We start from the raw sequence: 13019 nt of genomic DNA, 5'->3' as shown, positions 1-13019 counted from the left end.
ACTGGAAGGCTCCCTCTGTGACAGTCCCAGCTGGGGGGAAGCCCCTGCAGCTTCAGCCTGCACTGGGTACATGCTCTGGCTGGAAGGGACCTTAAGGATCATCTCATTTCAAACCCCTGCCATGGGATTTGAACACCTCCCACTAGACCAGGATGCTCCAAGCCCTATCCAACGTGGCCTTGAACACTTCAAGGAATGGGGCAAAATCATATTCTCCTGCTGGAGGGAAGATGTCTTCTTCCTCCCGGGAAGTGTGAGGTGGGACAGGGATGCTGTAGGGCACTGGTGGGTGGGCTGGCAGACAGGATGGGCACCCCGTGGGGCAGAGGGGCCCCTTCCTGAAGAATGGGGAAGAAGAGCAATAGAATATGTGGGGTGGCACCTGTAGGTGCCCGCCACGGGCTCTGTGTCTCGGTAACCCAACTCCCGCAGCCGCCTCCCTCGCTCCTGCTTTGACGCGGCTCCTGCAAAAGCGCCGCCGGGCCTCGGATTCGAGGCGAGGCTGCTGCAGGCGCAGAGCAGAGCTCGGAGCCCTGATGGGGCACAGGCACCGCTGCTGCTCCTGTCCCCGGCGGGGCCCTCCTGCCTCCCTCTGGGAGCGGCGGAGGTTTCGGAGCCGCTCGCGCAGCCTCCTGCTCCTCTCCGTGGCTGCGCATCCCTGCGGCAGCGGCGTCTTGCCAGGGCGCATCCCTGTGCCTGATCAGTGCCCAGTGGGATTCCCAGAACCCGGGTTGAGTCCGGCCTGCGCTGGCAGCCTCGTTGGGGTGGCGTGGGAGTGGGAAATAGCAAAGTGGGTCCCCACATTGTCCTTGCAATGCCAAGGAGAGCGGGGTCCCCCCCACCTGTCACAGACCTGCAGCCGAAGGCCAACTGTGAGCCTGGATAGCTCAGTTGGGAGAGCATCAGACTTTTAATCTGAGGGTCCAGGGTTCAAGCCCCTGTTCAGGCGGTGGCTTTATCCTTTAGGAGCCCACGGGCAGGAGCGGCATCTCCTCCTGCCAGGACGGTCCCGCCCGGGGCAGCTGATGCAGGGAAGAAGTAGGGGATTGTGGTTTCCACTGCTCCCTCCCTCCCTCCCTCACTGAAGGGTTCCCCAGGTGACTTCAGGCAGTGTTCTTAAAGTTTGGGTTCCTGCTGGCAACTGTTTTTTTCTGCTTGACAACCCCCATGAAGATACTGAAGGGACTGGAGCATCTCTCCTGGGAGGGAAGCCAGGCTCCGTTCAGTGGCGCTCAGTGCCAGAGGCCATGGGCACACACTGGGACACAGGAGGCTCCAGCTGAACATCAGGAGACCCTTTTTTCACTGGGAGGGTGATGAGTGGAAGTTTCCCAGCAGAGCCCTGCATCTGCATCACTCTAAGGGAATACAGTTCATGTGGGAGCAGAGGCTGCAGTGACCTGTGGGGCCACCACACTGCCTCAGTCAAACCCTGGACTGCGCTGTAGGTGTATAGACACTTCAGGATATTTTTGCAGAATAGAAACTCTTTTAACAGAAATTCAAACAATTTTGGATGAAAAACACCCCCTGTCCTATGTAAAAATGTTTTGATGCTTTTCAACTTGGACATACATCAGTTGTTCAAGCACAGTAAATTATTTTTTAGGTAAGTTTAGTGGCCTTACACATCACACTGACTTTCTATGGGAAAAAAAAAAAAAAAAGAGGACTGAGAAGTTATGTATTTCCTTGGGTTTCTACTGCTCAGCTGGGTAAAAGTGGGGCAGGCACTGCTGCTGCTAATGGGTAACTTCTCCAGATGTTTTCCTTCTCTTCCTCCTATTTTATCTTTAGAAGGGAAAAATGCTTTTTGAGCTTTCCCTAAGTAAAGCTTCTCCCTAAGTAAAGAGATATGTGTTTTCAGTAAATGAACGTTGGAGGAGTGTGAAGTCATGCAAGTAAGTGCCCTATAAACCGCAAATCCTAAAAGTAAATGTGCAATGATTTTTTTTTTTTCTTCATTTCTTGCTCTGGATAAGATACCAAAGAAAATAAATCTATTTTGTGCTAGGAAAAAAAAAAAAAAAAACCACCCTCTCCTTTTCCCAAGCAGCCCTGCAGATACCTGAACCCATCTGCCTGAGTGCTGCAGCCTCCTGCTGCTTCCAGATGCCCCAACAGCGGTGGGCTGGGACCCGCTGCTTGGGTGGTGCCTTCACCACCAGCCTGTGCCACGCCTCATGTAACTTCTCCTTTGAAAGCTGCCGACCAGAGTGAGCTCTGCGCGGCTGTCAGGAGAGGGCACCAAGTCCAAGCAGACAGGGTGACTCCATTAAGGCTCCAGAAGGGTAAAGGCAACAGTTTAAGAGGCTTCTCCAGGCTAAAGCGTCTCCTGGTGCACCCAGAGATCTCCATCTGCTTCTTGGTGCCCCTGAGACCTCGAGTTCCCAGACCTACAGTTTGTCAGGGTCACCCCTCAGCTCTGGGTGGGTTTTGCTTCTGCTGTGAAAGCATCCCTGGAGGTCCTGCAACCAAAATCCTGCTGCCCTGGAACAGGGAGTGCCAGCAGCAGGACTTTCATCTGGTTATCTTCCCTCTTCTGCTGTGGCAGATTCTTCATGCCCTGGGGGCCAGGAGCTGAGCAAGCTGCTGCCTCCCACCTCCTCTCACTCTGCAGGGCCCCCACAGCATCTTCTGGTCCTCTTTCTGCAAAACTGTGAGGAAGTGGAACGTGGAAGGCTGGGCAAATGCCTCTAAATTCTCAGGTTTGCCTGGAAAATGGAGAAGCTGGAGTGCTTTCCCAGAAGTGTCACTGCAGCCTCGCTTGAAAGAGACTGCACAGTGACTACAGGTCAGGAAATCATTGTCGGTATGAGTCTGGTCACTCTCGGACCACCCAAGCTTGTGGCCCCCTCCCAGGGCATGGCAGCTTTTCAGACCCCTCACAGCTGCCTCCCTCCCTGCCGGCTCTGGACAAAAGTTGCTGTGACTCGGATTCGAACCGAGGTTGCTGCGGCCACAACGCAGAGTACTGACCACTATACGATCACAGCAGATGAGATCCTGCCACCTGCTGGGTCCTGCCACCTGCCGGGACCACGGTGAGGAAAGTCCCTGCACTGTGCCCTCCCCGGCATGGACACCCAGCACAGCCTGGCCAACAAATCCTGTTTAATTAAGGAGGCTCCAGATGGTCTCGGATGCTGTAGCTCAGAGCCTTGGCAATCTGGAACGGGGCCCTAAGGTGTGCAAATCACTGGCAGTGCTGGGATGGCACCCAGGAAATGAGACTGCTGCAAAGGACAGCGCTGTTGAGGGGCCTCATGCAGTGGGGCCATCATCCCACAATGGAGCAAAGTCAGGGTTATAATAATTTCAGCTAAATCTGAGTGATACAAGAGGTGAAGAATTAATTGATTAATTTTAGCATCCTGTGCGATACAACAAATTTGAGGGAATTCAGTTAAAAATACAACAAATGGCACAATGATCTCCAAGGGGATCATAAGTGGTGCTGTGGGAAGGATACGGTCAGGGAGGTCTGGGTAATCCAGAATGTCCCTGGCCCCTGTTATCCACCATCCCCGGGGTCCCACTGACACTTCCCTGCCTGATAATGATCCTTCTCCATGTTTGCTCCCCAGTTTCATGCCTTCAGAATTGCACTTTGGTGACTCCAGAGCTGCATTTGCTGTTCCTGGCCCTGGTGCAGGTTGGGCTCAGCACTGGTGGTGAAGAAAGGACCCAGTGGGGGTGAGAACTCCCTGCTCCACATCCAAGGCAGCCCAGAGCCCCCTGGGGACCATCCCCTGCTGCCTCCTCCCCATCCCTCCGTGCACCACAGCACATACAGTGGGGGATCCCTGGTGTCCCCTTGGACCTCAAGGCCCCACGTGCCCATTTGGTCCCACACCCCACTCCATCAGCCCCACGGTGAGTCCCAGAGGGCCTGTGGGAATCTCTGCTCATCACAGAGCCTCCAGTGCCACGTGTGCCCCATGGAAATGTACACAACACCAAGAGCCTGTCCTGCCTCCACACGCCAGCTTGGAACAGGGAGCAGAGCTGCCAAGAAGAGAGGTACAGACAGGATTTAACAGGAACACAGAATAGGTTCCCATCCCTGAGAGGGCTCAAGACTGCACTTACAGATTTCCCGTTTGAGGACCTTGTCTTCATTGGTGTTTTGACTATCTTGATCTCTGCCGGAGGAACACAGCAGGGCATAAGCAAGCCAGGAAGATCACGTCAGGTTTTGTCTTTCTGACCTATGTGGTAGAGGAGCTAACGATGAGCAGGGCTCTGCTTGGACTTTGAACTGACAAACGAGAAAGGACTCACTGGGAGGAGTGCCTGAGTCATTGTAGAGTGGTGCTGCCATTCTGAGGGAGACCTCTGGGATGAGCCCAGGGACAAATTCCTATCAGGATGGTGTCCAGGTCCCCAGTTAGACAAGAGCAAATGTTCAGACCAACCTAGCTCAATAATATGCAGAAATAACTGAGAAGAACTCTCAAAGCACCAGTGAGGACTCTCTCAGGGATAGTTAATAGAAGATCAAGGGAAGGAGGCTCACACAGTGCTACTTATTGTTTGTGGACAGTCATTTACTAAGGGACAGGTACAACATGGTGCAGCAGCAGAGGTCCTCACAGTCAGAATCCTGAATCAGCATCTCACCAGGGCACGACCTTCCCTTCCCAGTCCAGAAAGGCACCAGTCTCCTTCTCAGAGATGGAGGACAGCACCTTCAGCATCCCTTGCACGCTGTCATCCACTGTCAGGGGAGGCTGTGGGGCAGAGAGAGAAACAGTTCTGTGCTCAGGGGTCTGCCCTGAAACACATCATTGCTCTGGGCAAGAAGCATTCCCAGTCAGTCATCTCCCTCCCTCCTGTGTATCTGCCCAGGAACTCTCACACAGCCCAGCATGAGAACCCAGCAAATTCTGCATTCCTAAATTATGAGGTTCTCCCAGACCATGGACAGGAGATCTCTTACCTTATATGATCCTCTGCTGCCCATGTCAGTTTGCACCCAGCCGGGGTGGAGAGCGACGCAGAGGATGCCGTGCTCCTTGTACGCCAGGGACTGGCACCTGCTCAGCATGTTCAGAGCAGCCTGTGGGGAGACAGGGAGGACACAGCAGAGGAAGGGGAAAGGGGGCTGCCAGGGGACATGTGCAGAGCCCACAGCTGGGGGGATTGGGCAGAGGGGGCCACTTCCTGGGGTACACAATGCTCCCTCACCATCCCTGTGCAGATGCCCAGCCTAGATGAGGTCCCATCGTATCATGTCCCTGTGAGGTAGGACCCAGAGCCAGGCACATAACTGAACTGTGATGGGCACTCAGGGACTGACAGGAGATCAGTCACAGCATAGAGAGGGGCACAGACTGAGAGGGAGGTTGGAAGGCAGTGTGATCATTCGGAGGGGAAAATATCTGGGCTCACCCCCAGCAAAATGTGGCAGTACCTTGCTGCAGCGGTAGGAGACAATTTGTCCAAAATCCCACACATACATATCCTCAATGGAGCCTGCATAGCTGGACATGTTGACGATGGCAGCCTTGCTGCAGCTCAGCCCTGAGCCTGGGCTCCCCTGGGCAGCCTTCTTCAGCAAGGGCAGAAATGCCTGCAAGGAGACAGAGGGGACAGGAGCACACATGGACATGGCACAGGGCAGGGGAGAAGCTCCTTCCACAGTGGCAACACTGACACCAGCACTGAGGCATCCTCCCTCCTCTTTCCTGCCAGGCCCCAGTTCCTGAGCTCCAGCCTGTCGGAACCCAAGGTGTCCCTCAGACACTCTTGGATGTTCTGGGCCCAGGGCAGAAGCCTCTGAGACCCTGGCAGGTGGCCAGGGACCCCTGTGGTCTTGAGCTTGACCCATGGAACAATTTACCAACCTTGCAGGAAGAACAAGAAATCACAAAAGTTTAGATATTATAGTAGAAGTAGTCACAAAGTGAAAGGTAGGATTTTTGAGTGCTGTACAGGGGAGTTTTAGGCCTTGTACAGGGGGGTCTGAGTTTTGTACACGGGGGTCAGAGGTTCTAAGATGGAGGGATTTGGGCGTGCCCTGTCCTCCTTCTTTCTTCTTCCTATTCTCCATGTTCTTGGTGGTGTTGGCACTCACAGATTGGTTTAGAGTAGAAAGTCACTGTTCAACATAGGTAGTAGGCATTGGGAAAAAACTATAAACACCTAATACGTAATGTGTGATATAAAAGATGGCACCCTCCCCTCGGGGAGGAGAGACGGGGACAGCCAGAGACGGGGACAGCCAGAGACGGGGACAGCCAGAGACGGGGACAGACAGAGTCAGGGACAATGTCAGGGAGTCTGTGTGCCTTGAGATAATATGCAATAAACTGCCTTGAGACCGGACGACTGAAGACTACTGAGTCTTTCTTTGAAGGCACGGGTTGGAGGAGAGACTTTACCACCATCCGGAGTCACCCAAATCCGGGGAAGACTCCGGCACCAGCCCATGGCTCCCTGAGCTTCTTATCAACTGAGAGCCCATCGGGGGCACCAGATCATTGACAGGAGCCCCTCCCACTGGTCCTTCCCTCCCTCTGTAATGTCCAGTTTGAGGACATGGGAAGGGATCCTTCTGGAGCTGTGCTGTAGTGCTGGGGACTCACCTGGCCCATCAGCAGGGGTCCAACCGTGTTGGTGGTGTAAGTCTGGATCATATTCTCCGGTGTCTCATTATCAAGGGAGTTTGTCTTTGCAATTCCAGCATTGTTGATGAGGAGGTTCAGCCCGGAGCCCCCCAGGTGCTCCCCAACCTTGGCTGCAGCTGCCTTGATGCTGGTGGGCTCAGCGACTTCTGCAGAGCCAACACAGGGAGGTCAGAGCCTGCGTCCCCATGGTGGAGTCCCCTCTGTTCCCCCGGAGGTGGCAGTGCCCGATGGCCCCCAGGCACCAGCCCCTTGGCACAGCTCCTTCCCAGCACGGGGCTCCCGGGGTGTGCCCAGCCTGGGCACTTGCCAGAGGAGCTGGGGCAAAGGTTCCGCACCTCGGGGCACCTACCGAGCGGGATGATGATGACGTTGGAGTGCTTGGAGGCCAAATTCTGTAACTCCTGAAAGAGAGGGCACTGTGTAGGCATGGAGAGGCTGGAGGGGCTGTGCAGAGGCTCAGCCTTTCCCAGCTAAAGCCCACATTGCTCTGGGTCCATCCCTGCACTACCATGGACCCCACACTTTGCTCCAGCTGCCCTGAACCCAATGGATGGGGAGGACTCCATGACCAAGTACCACTGTTCCCTCCACACATCTCATGCACAACTGCTCACACTTTGTCTCAGCCCAGCTGCCCTGGGCCACAGGTGCCTGACTGAAGCTCCAGACACTTGCTAACACCATTCCTGTTCCAATCTCTCCCTGACACCGAGTGCTCCCATCCCCCAGCACAGCCACTGCCTCCCAGCCTGGCCTCACCTGCGCTCGCTGTCCCTTGGGGTCCCGACAGGTGGCAAAGATCCACTGTGGTGGGTTTGGCATCCTCAGGAAATGCTGGACAAACCCCAGGCCGAGTCCCCGGTTGGCCCCAGTCACCAGAACAGAGCAGATGTGGAGCCCTGCCATGCCGCTTGTCCTCCTCTGCTCCAGCTCTCAGTGTTTGCTCTGCTCCCTAATATTTCCTTTTAGCATTTTTCACAGGCACCCCACCCACTCAGGGCTTACACCAACCCTTGGATCCAGGAGGAGCAACTGCACCTGCCTTTCAAACTCCAGGACATTGATCCTGGCTGGGAGCCAGTCCTTGTTTCCAAAGGGCAAAAACCCTTGGTGTTTCAGACAAATTCTGCTGTCCTTGGGAGACCTAGTGCCATAAGCCAGGAGAGGATGTTGTGGGTGAGGAGGGAAGGAGCAGCATGTGGAAGGGATGTGGGAAGTTCCAGGGCTCACTTGGGCTTGACACCTTCATAAGGACTTTCTGCATCAGACCCACACAAGACTGGGAACAGGCTGATCCCCCTGCCCTGGTCCCCTGGGCCAGGACATTCCTCACATGGCCACAAGCAGACACTCTCTGCCTTGATCTGGCCTCCTCCAAGCCAATGCCCATTCCCTGACTGTCAAGTGAAACAAGGCTCCCATGGAGGGAAGCAAACCCAGAGGATTCAGTCTCCGGGCAGAAGGACGGGCACCTGCATGGCCAGCACATCACCAGCTGCTGGCCTTGCACTCCAGCAAGGCACAAACTGCAGGCTTGGCACATCTTCATGCAGCATCTGTGTCCTTGCAGCAGGAATTTCTGCCACTCATGGAGCAGGCAGCCAGGGCAAGGAGGGTCTGAGCTGCAGCAGGGCCGCTGTCATCAACATCTCCTCCAAACTGGGCTCCATCGGGCTGTGCCTCCGCGTGCCAGAGGCCCCCATGTACCCGTACCGGGCCAGAAAGGTGAGGTGCCAGGGGAGGAGCTGGAGATGCTGTCCCAGGCACGGTGCCCCTGGAGGGGAGGGAGCCCACAGTTCACCCCCTGCCCCAGCCACCCACCCCCTGCCTGGTTCTCCCAGGCAGAAGCACAAAGACTGGGACAGCAGCAGCCAGGACTGAGCCTTCCAGGAGGGTTGTTCAGATGCTTTGTTCCAGGACTGAGTCCCATTTCTCATCTCCACAGCCATTTAATGCCTACGAAATGTCTCCTCTTTTGTCCACCCACTCCCTGAGTTGTGCTGGCAGGTCTGTGCCTCTTCCAGGCTGCCCAGGACATGGGGATGAGGTGCTTGGCTGTACAGCTTCAAGAAGAGAAGGGCTTGGGAAGCAACTTCTCTCTCCTTCCCCTACCCTCCTGTGGTCCCCCTGTACCCCTCACCTCTGTAAACTCTGCCAGCTGATGCCTCTCTGCTCTGTCTCCACACCCAGTCTCAAACCCCCTGTCTGAGCGCAGGGCAGGATCCCTGAGCTCTGCCCGAGCTCTGTGTGTCCCTCTGTCCCACCTGTGACCAGGCACCCCCCAGCTGAGGGGAGAGGGAAGCTGCTCCCTGTGACCCCCAGCCCCTCAGGCAGCTCAGCCTGGGCAGGGGAAAGCCAGTCCTGCAGGGGCTCAGAAGATCTCTCTCCTCTCAGGAGAAGGGCCCTGCTCCAGCAGGGAGCACAGTGCAGTCACTGTGCCATGGGACCTGCTGGTTGTAACTCAGGGGGATGCCAGTGACAGCCGTGGGCTGGGGGCAGCTGTGGGCACCACCAATCCCCAGTGGAGGAGAGGGATATCTGCAAAGGGCCACCCCATGAGCTGGCACTGCACAACAGAGCTGGGGGTCTCAGCAGGAGTTTATTGAGGATGTGGGGGAGGTGGGAGCAGTGCCAAAGGTAGCTCTTGGCTGCCAGGATCCTGAAGTGGCGTCTCACCAGGGTATGACGTTCCCTTCCCAGTCCAGGAAGGCGCCGGTGTCCTTCTCAGAGAGGGAGGAGAGGACCTTCAGCATCCCTTGCACGCTGTCATCCACTGTCACAGGGGGCTGTGGGGCAGAGGAGGAGATGCAGCCCATGCCCAAGGCCTGGCTGAGGGCCCTGGAGCAGCTGGAGCCAGGGGAAAGAGCTGCTCCAAGGCAAAGGGAAAGCTGACAAACCCAGGGGGAGGGACTGAGATGAGAACTGAGGGGATGGGGACAGCCAGCACCCAGCAGCCAGGACCAGGACAGGGGGAGATGCCCCAGCAGGGATTGGGCAGGCAGGGAAGTCGTGCGCAGAGGCTCAGGACAGCAACTCCCACCCATGTAAAGTCAGCACAGGAGCTCTGATGGACCCGCCCCGGAGGAATTCCTACCGTGTGCCCGGCAGAGCTGCCCATGTCAGTTTGCACCCAGCCGGGGTGGAGAGCGATGCAGAGGATGCCGTGCTCCTTGTACGCCAGGGACTGGCACCTGCTCAGCATGTTCAGAGCAGCCTGTGGGGAGACAGTGCAGGGACGGTGGTGGGAGGGGAAGGGGGGCTGCAAGGGGACCTGCAGCTGGGCAGGGCAGGGGAAGCAAAGGTGTGACAGTACCTTGCTGCAGCGGTACGAGGTGATTTGCATCAACTCCCAGCCAAAGGAAGAAGCGATGGAGCCGCCAATGCTGGACATGTTGACGATGGCAGCCTTGCTGCAGCTCAGCCCTGAGCCTGGGCTCCCCTGGGCAGCCTTCTTCAGCAAGGGCAGAAATGCCTGCAAGGAGACAGAGGGGACAGGAGCGCACATGGACATGGCACAGGGCAGGGGAGAAGCTCCTTCCACAGTGGCAACACTGACACCAGCACTGAGGCATCCTCCCTCCTCTTTCCTGCCAGGCCCCAGTTCCTGAGCTCCAGCCCATGGCTCCTTGAGCTTCTTATCAACTGAGAGCCCATCGGGGGCACCAGATCATTGACAGGATCCCCTCCCACTGGTCCTTCCCTCCCTCTGTAATGTCCAGTTTGAGGACATGGGAAGGGATCCTTCTGGAGCTGTGCTGTAGTGCTGGGGACTCACCTGGCCCATCAGCAGGGGTCCAACCGTGTTGGTGGTGTAAGTCTCAGTCATGTCCTCCAATGTTTCAGCCTCGAGCATCTTAGGCTTGACCATTCCAGCATTGTTGATGAGGAGGTTCAGCCCGGAGCCCCCCAGGTGCTCCCCAACCTTGGCTGCAGCTGCCTTGATGCTGGCAGGATTGGCAACTTCTGCAGGGCCATCACACTGGAGCTCAGTGACCCTGTGTTTGTTTGGGGTCCCCTGCGTCCCCCGAAGGAGGTGCCCCCCCAAGGCTGCCTCCTATGTGGAGCTCCCAGGGCTGTGATGAGTGCCCAGGCATTCACCAGAGGAACTAGGGCAAGGGGGAACCTACCAAGAGCGATGATGACCACGTTGGGATGTTTGGAGGCCAAATTCTGTAACTCCTGAAAGAGGGGTCACAACATTGGTACCAACAGGCTGGAACAGCTTTGCCAAGGCTCACCCAGCAAAGCCAACCAAAGCCCATGTCCCTCCAGCTCCATCCCTGCACCACCAAGTCCCCAGCACCCTGCTCCAGCTGCCCTGATCCTGATACAGGGGGAACATTCCACAGCTCCTGCACACACCATGTGTCCCTGTCCCCTCCACACACCCCATGCACAACTGCTCACATAGCTGTACCAGCCCAGCTGCCCTGGGCCACAGGTGCCTGACTGAAGCTCCAGACACTTGCTAACACCATTCCTAGTCCGATCTCCCCCTGACACCGAGTGCTCCCATCCCCCAGCACAGCCACTGCCTCCCAGCCTGGCCTCACCTGCGCTCGCTGTCCCTTGGGGTCCCGACAGGTGGCAAAGATCCACTGTGGTGGGTTTGGCATCCTCAGGAAATGCTGGACAAACCCCAGGCCGAGTCCTCGGTTGGCCCCAGTCACCAGAACAGAGCAGACACAAAGCTCTGCCATGCTGCTTGTCTCTTCACTCCAGCTTGCACTGTTTACCCAGCTCTCTAATATTTCCTTATAGCATGTCCCACCCCACTCACTCACAGCTTGCACTAATGCTGGCTTCTCTCTGGGAGGAGCAACTGCGGTAGCTCTTTGAGCTCCAGGACATATGTCCTGGCTGGGGACCAATCCTAGTTACCTAACACCAAAAATCACTTGGCTTTTCCAGGCAAATTATGCATTCCTTGGGTAACCTGTTGCCATAAGCCAGGTGGGGCAGTTGTGGGTGAAGAGGGAGGGAGCAGCATGTAGGTTGATGTGGGAAGCTCCATGGCTCAGGTGGGTTTGACACATTCATGAGCATCCTGTGGGCTTGATGGTCTTTGCACATTGTACCAGGCTGTGCCTCAGGTGGCCCTGAGCAAACGTTCTCTGCCTTGTTCCTGCCTCTTCCAAGACAATAACCTCTCCCTCATTGTGGAGCAAAAGATCTGTGGAGCGGGAGAGCAAACCCAGCATGGTCTCCTGGCAGAAGGGTGGGGAACCTGCATGGCTGGCACAGCACCATGCTGCAGGCCATGTGCCCCATCCCTTGGGATGCAGTCCTAAGTTGAGCTGTCCCTTTGTTCAGAGCCACAGAGGACTCAGGCACCTGGGACAAAGCCTATTCTCCACCTCACCTGTTGCCATGAGGCACTGACTGTTCTGTGCTACTGCCAGTGGAGCCCAGTGCTGTTTGGTACCTCAAGTGATGCTTGAGGTACCAGGTTTGCAAGGCTGGATGAGGTGTGTGTGTACATCATATGTTCCTGCCCCACTGTAAGTGAAGACCCACCCCCAGAAACCTCTTGCCAACCCCTTGTCCTCCTACATTGAGTCCCAGAGCCATTGCACAGGCTGCTGGGCAGCAAAGGAGACAACACTGCTCTCATGTCACCTTCTGCCCCAGGGTATCTTGGCAGCAGCATTAATCAGAACAGCTTCCTCCCACTAGCAATTCCCAGTGTGTCTCCATGCTCCAGCAGCAGCTGATTTCCTCCTGCCCACTCCAGCCTGGAGTTCAGCTGGCTGTTCTAGGGTTCAGTTCTGGGGCTCAGCTGGCAGACACTGTGAGATAAGCAGGTCCTTTCCTGCTCTGACCTGGGACCACCTGCACAGGGTGCAAACCCATTTGGGAAGGTGCACACTGGCAGCTTCTATGCTGAGCCGATCCCATATCTTCTCTCTGCCAAGTCTGAGCCTCTCCTTAAGTTCCATGCAATTAATTTTTTCCCCACTTTGTTTCCTTGGTTAATTGGATCTCTGTCTACTTTTTGAATTTTCCATATTGGGTTGAGACACTTCTTTTCCCTTGTGAATTCCTACCACTTACCAGCAGTACAAAGCTTTGGACCTTTCAGCTTCTGATTCAGACTGATCTCTTACTGAGGATCTCCCACATGGCTGGACTGGCATTCAGGCTCCATAGATAATTTCAGTATTTCCTTTTCAATGACCACTGATCTCAATTATACTTGCCAACAGACACACCAGAGCTCAAATCCTCCAAATAGACTTCCATGGTTTTCCTCCTCTAGGTGGACAATGAGGCCATCATCCGCAGCCTGTTTGAAACCTCCACAGTGACTTAGAAGCAGATAGCACCAGAAAACAAATAATTAACATTTTAAGTCTCCTATTTTTGCTGTGTCACCTCATTCGTGTA

At 55.8% G+C, this 13019-nt stretch overlaps 2 protein-coding genes and 2 non-coding genes across 5 annotated transcripts; 1 reads left to right on the top strand and 3 right to left on the bottom strand.

Annotated features, from left to right (window-relative positions):
• Positions 1-876: 876 nt before the first annotated feature.
• On the top strand, positions 877-949 carry TRNAK-UUU (transfer RNA lysine (anticodon UUU)). Its single transcript has one exon. It is a non-coding gene; the product is annotated as a tRNA-Lys (tRNA).
• Positions 950-2924: 1975 nt separating this feature from the next.
• TRNAH-GUG (transfer RNA histidin (anticodon GUG)) lies at positions 2925-2996 on the bottom strand. The gene has a single exon. It is a non-coding gene; the product is annotated as a tRNA-His (tRNA).
• Positions 2997-4529: 1533 nt separating this feature from the next.
• Positions 4530-7538, bottom strand: LOC128793579 (C-factor-like). The gene is made up of 6 exons (XM_053952884.1): positions 7392-7538; positions 6982-7033; positions 6591-6778; positions 5417-5575; positions 4943-5062; positions 4530-4733 (listed from the first exon to the last, which is right to left on the bottom strand). The coding sequence occupies exons 1-6, from the start codon at positions 7536-7538 to the stop codon at positions 4620-4622; spliced, it is 780 nt and encodes a 259-aa protein (XP_053808859.1). The 3' UTR covers positions 4530-4619.
• Positions 7539-9212: 1674 nt separating this feature from the next.
• LOC128793560 (C-factor-like) lies at positions 9213-12746 on the bottom strand. 2 transcript variants are annotated; one of them, XM_053952853.1, is made up of 7 exons: positions 12687-12746; positions 11186-11283; positions 10760-10811; positions 10408-10595; positions 9946-10104; positions 9727-9846; positions 9213-9418 (listed from the first exon to the last, which is right to left on the bottom strand). In XM_053952853.1, the coding sequence occupies exons 2-7, from the start codon at positions 11246-11248 to the stop codon at positions 9305-9307; spliced, it is 696 nt and encodes a 231-aa protein (XP_053808828.1). In that variant the 5' UTR covers positions 11249-11283; positions 12687-12746; the 3' UTR covers positions 9213-9304. The 2 variants fall into 2 exon arrangements, with proteins under 2 accessions (XP_053808828.1, XP_053808827.1); XM_053952852.1 differs by lacking the exon at positions 12687-12746 and having other exon boundaries at positions 11186-11806.
• Between the last annotated feature and the right edge of the window lie 273 nt (positions 12747-13019).

The sequence above is a fragment of the Vidua chalybeata genome, chromosome 11 (genome assembly GCF_026979565.1).
Source record: "Vidua chalybeata isolate OUT-0048 chromosome 11, bVidCha1 merged haplotype, whole genome shotgun sequence".
NCBI lineage: Eukaryota > Metazoa > Chordata > Aves > Passeriformes > Viduidae > Vidua > Vidua chalybeata.
Note: the sequence above shows the minus strand (reverse complement) of the source record. Positions and strands in the feature narration are given on the sequence as shown.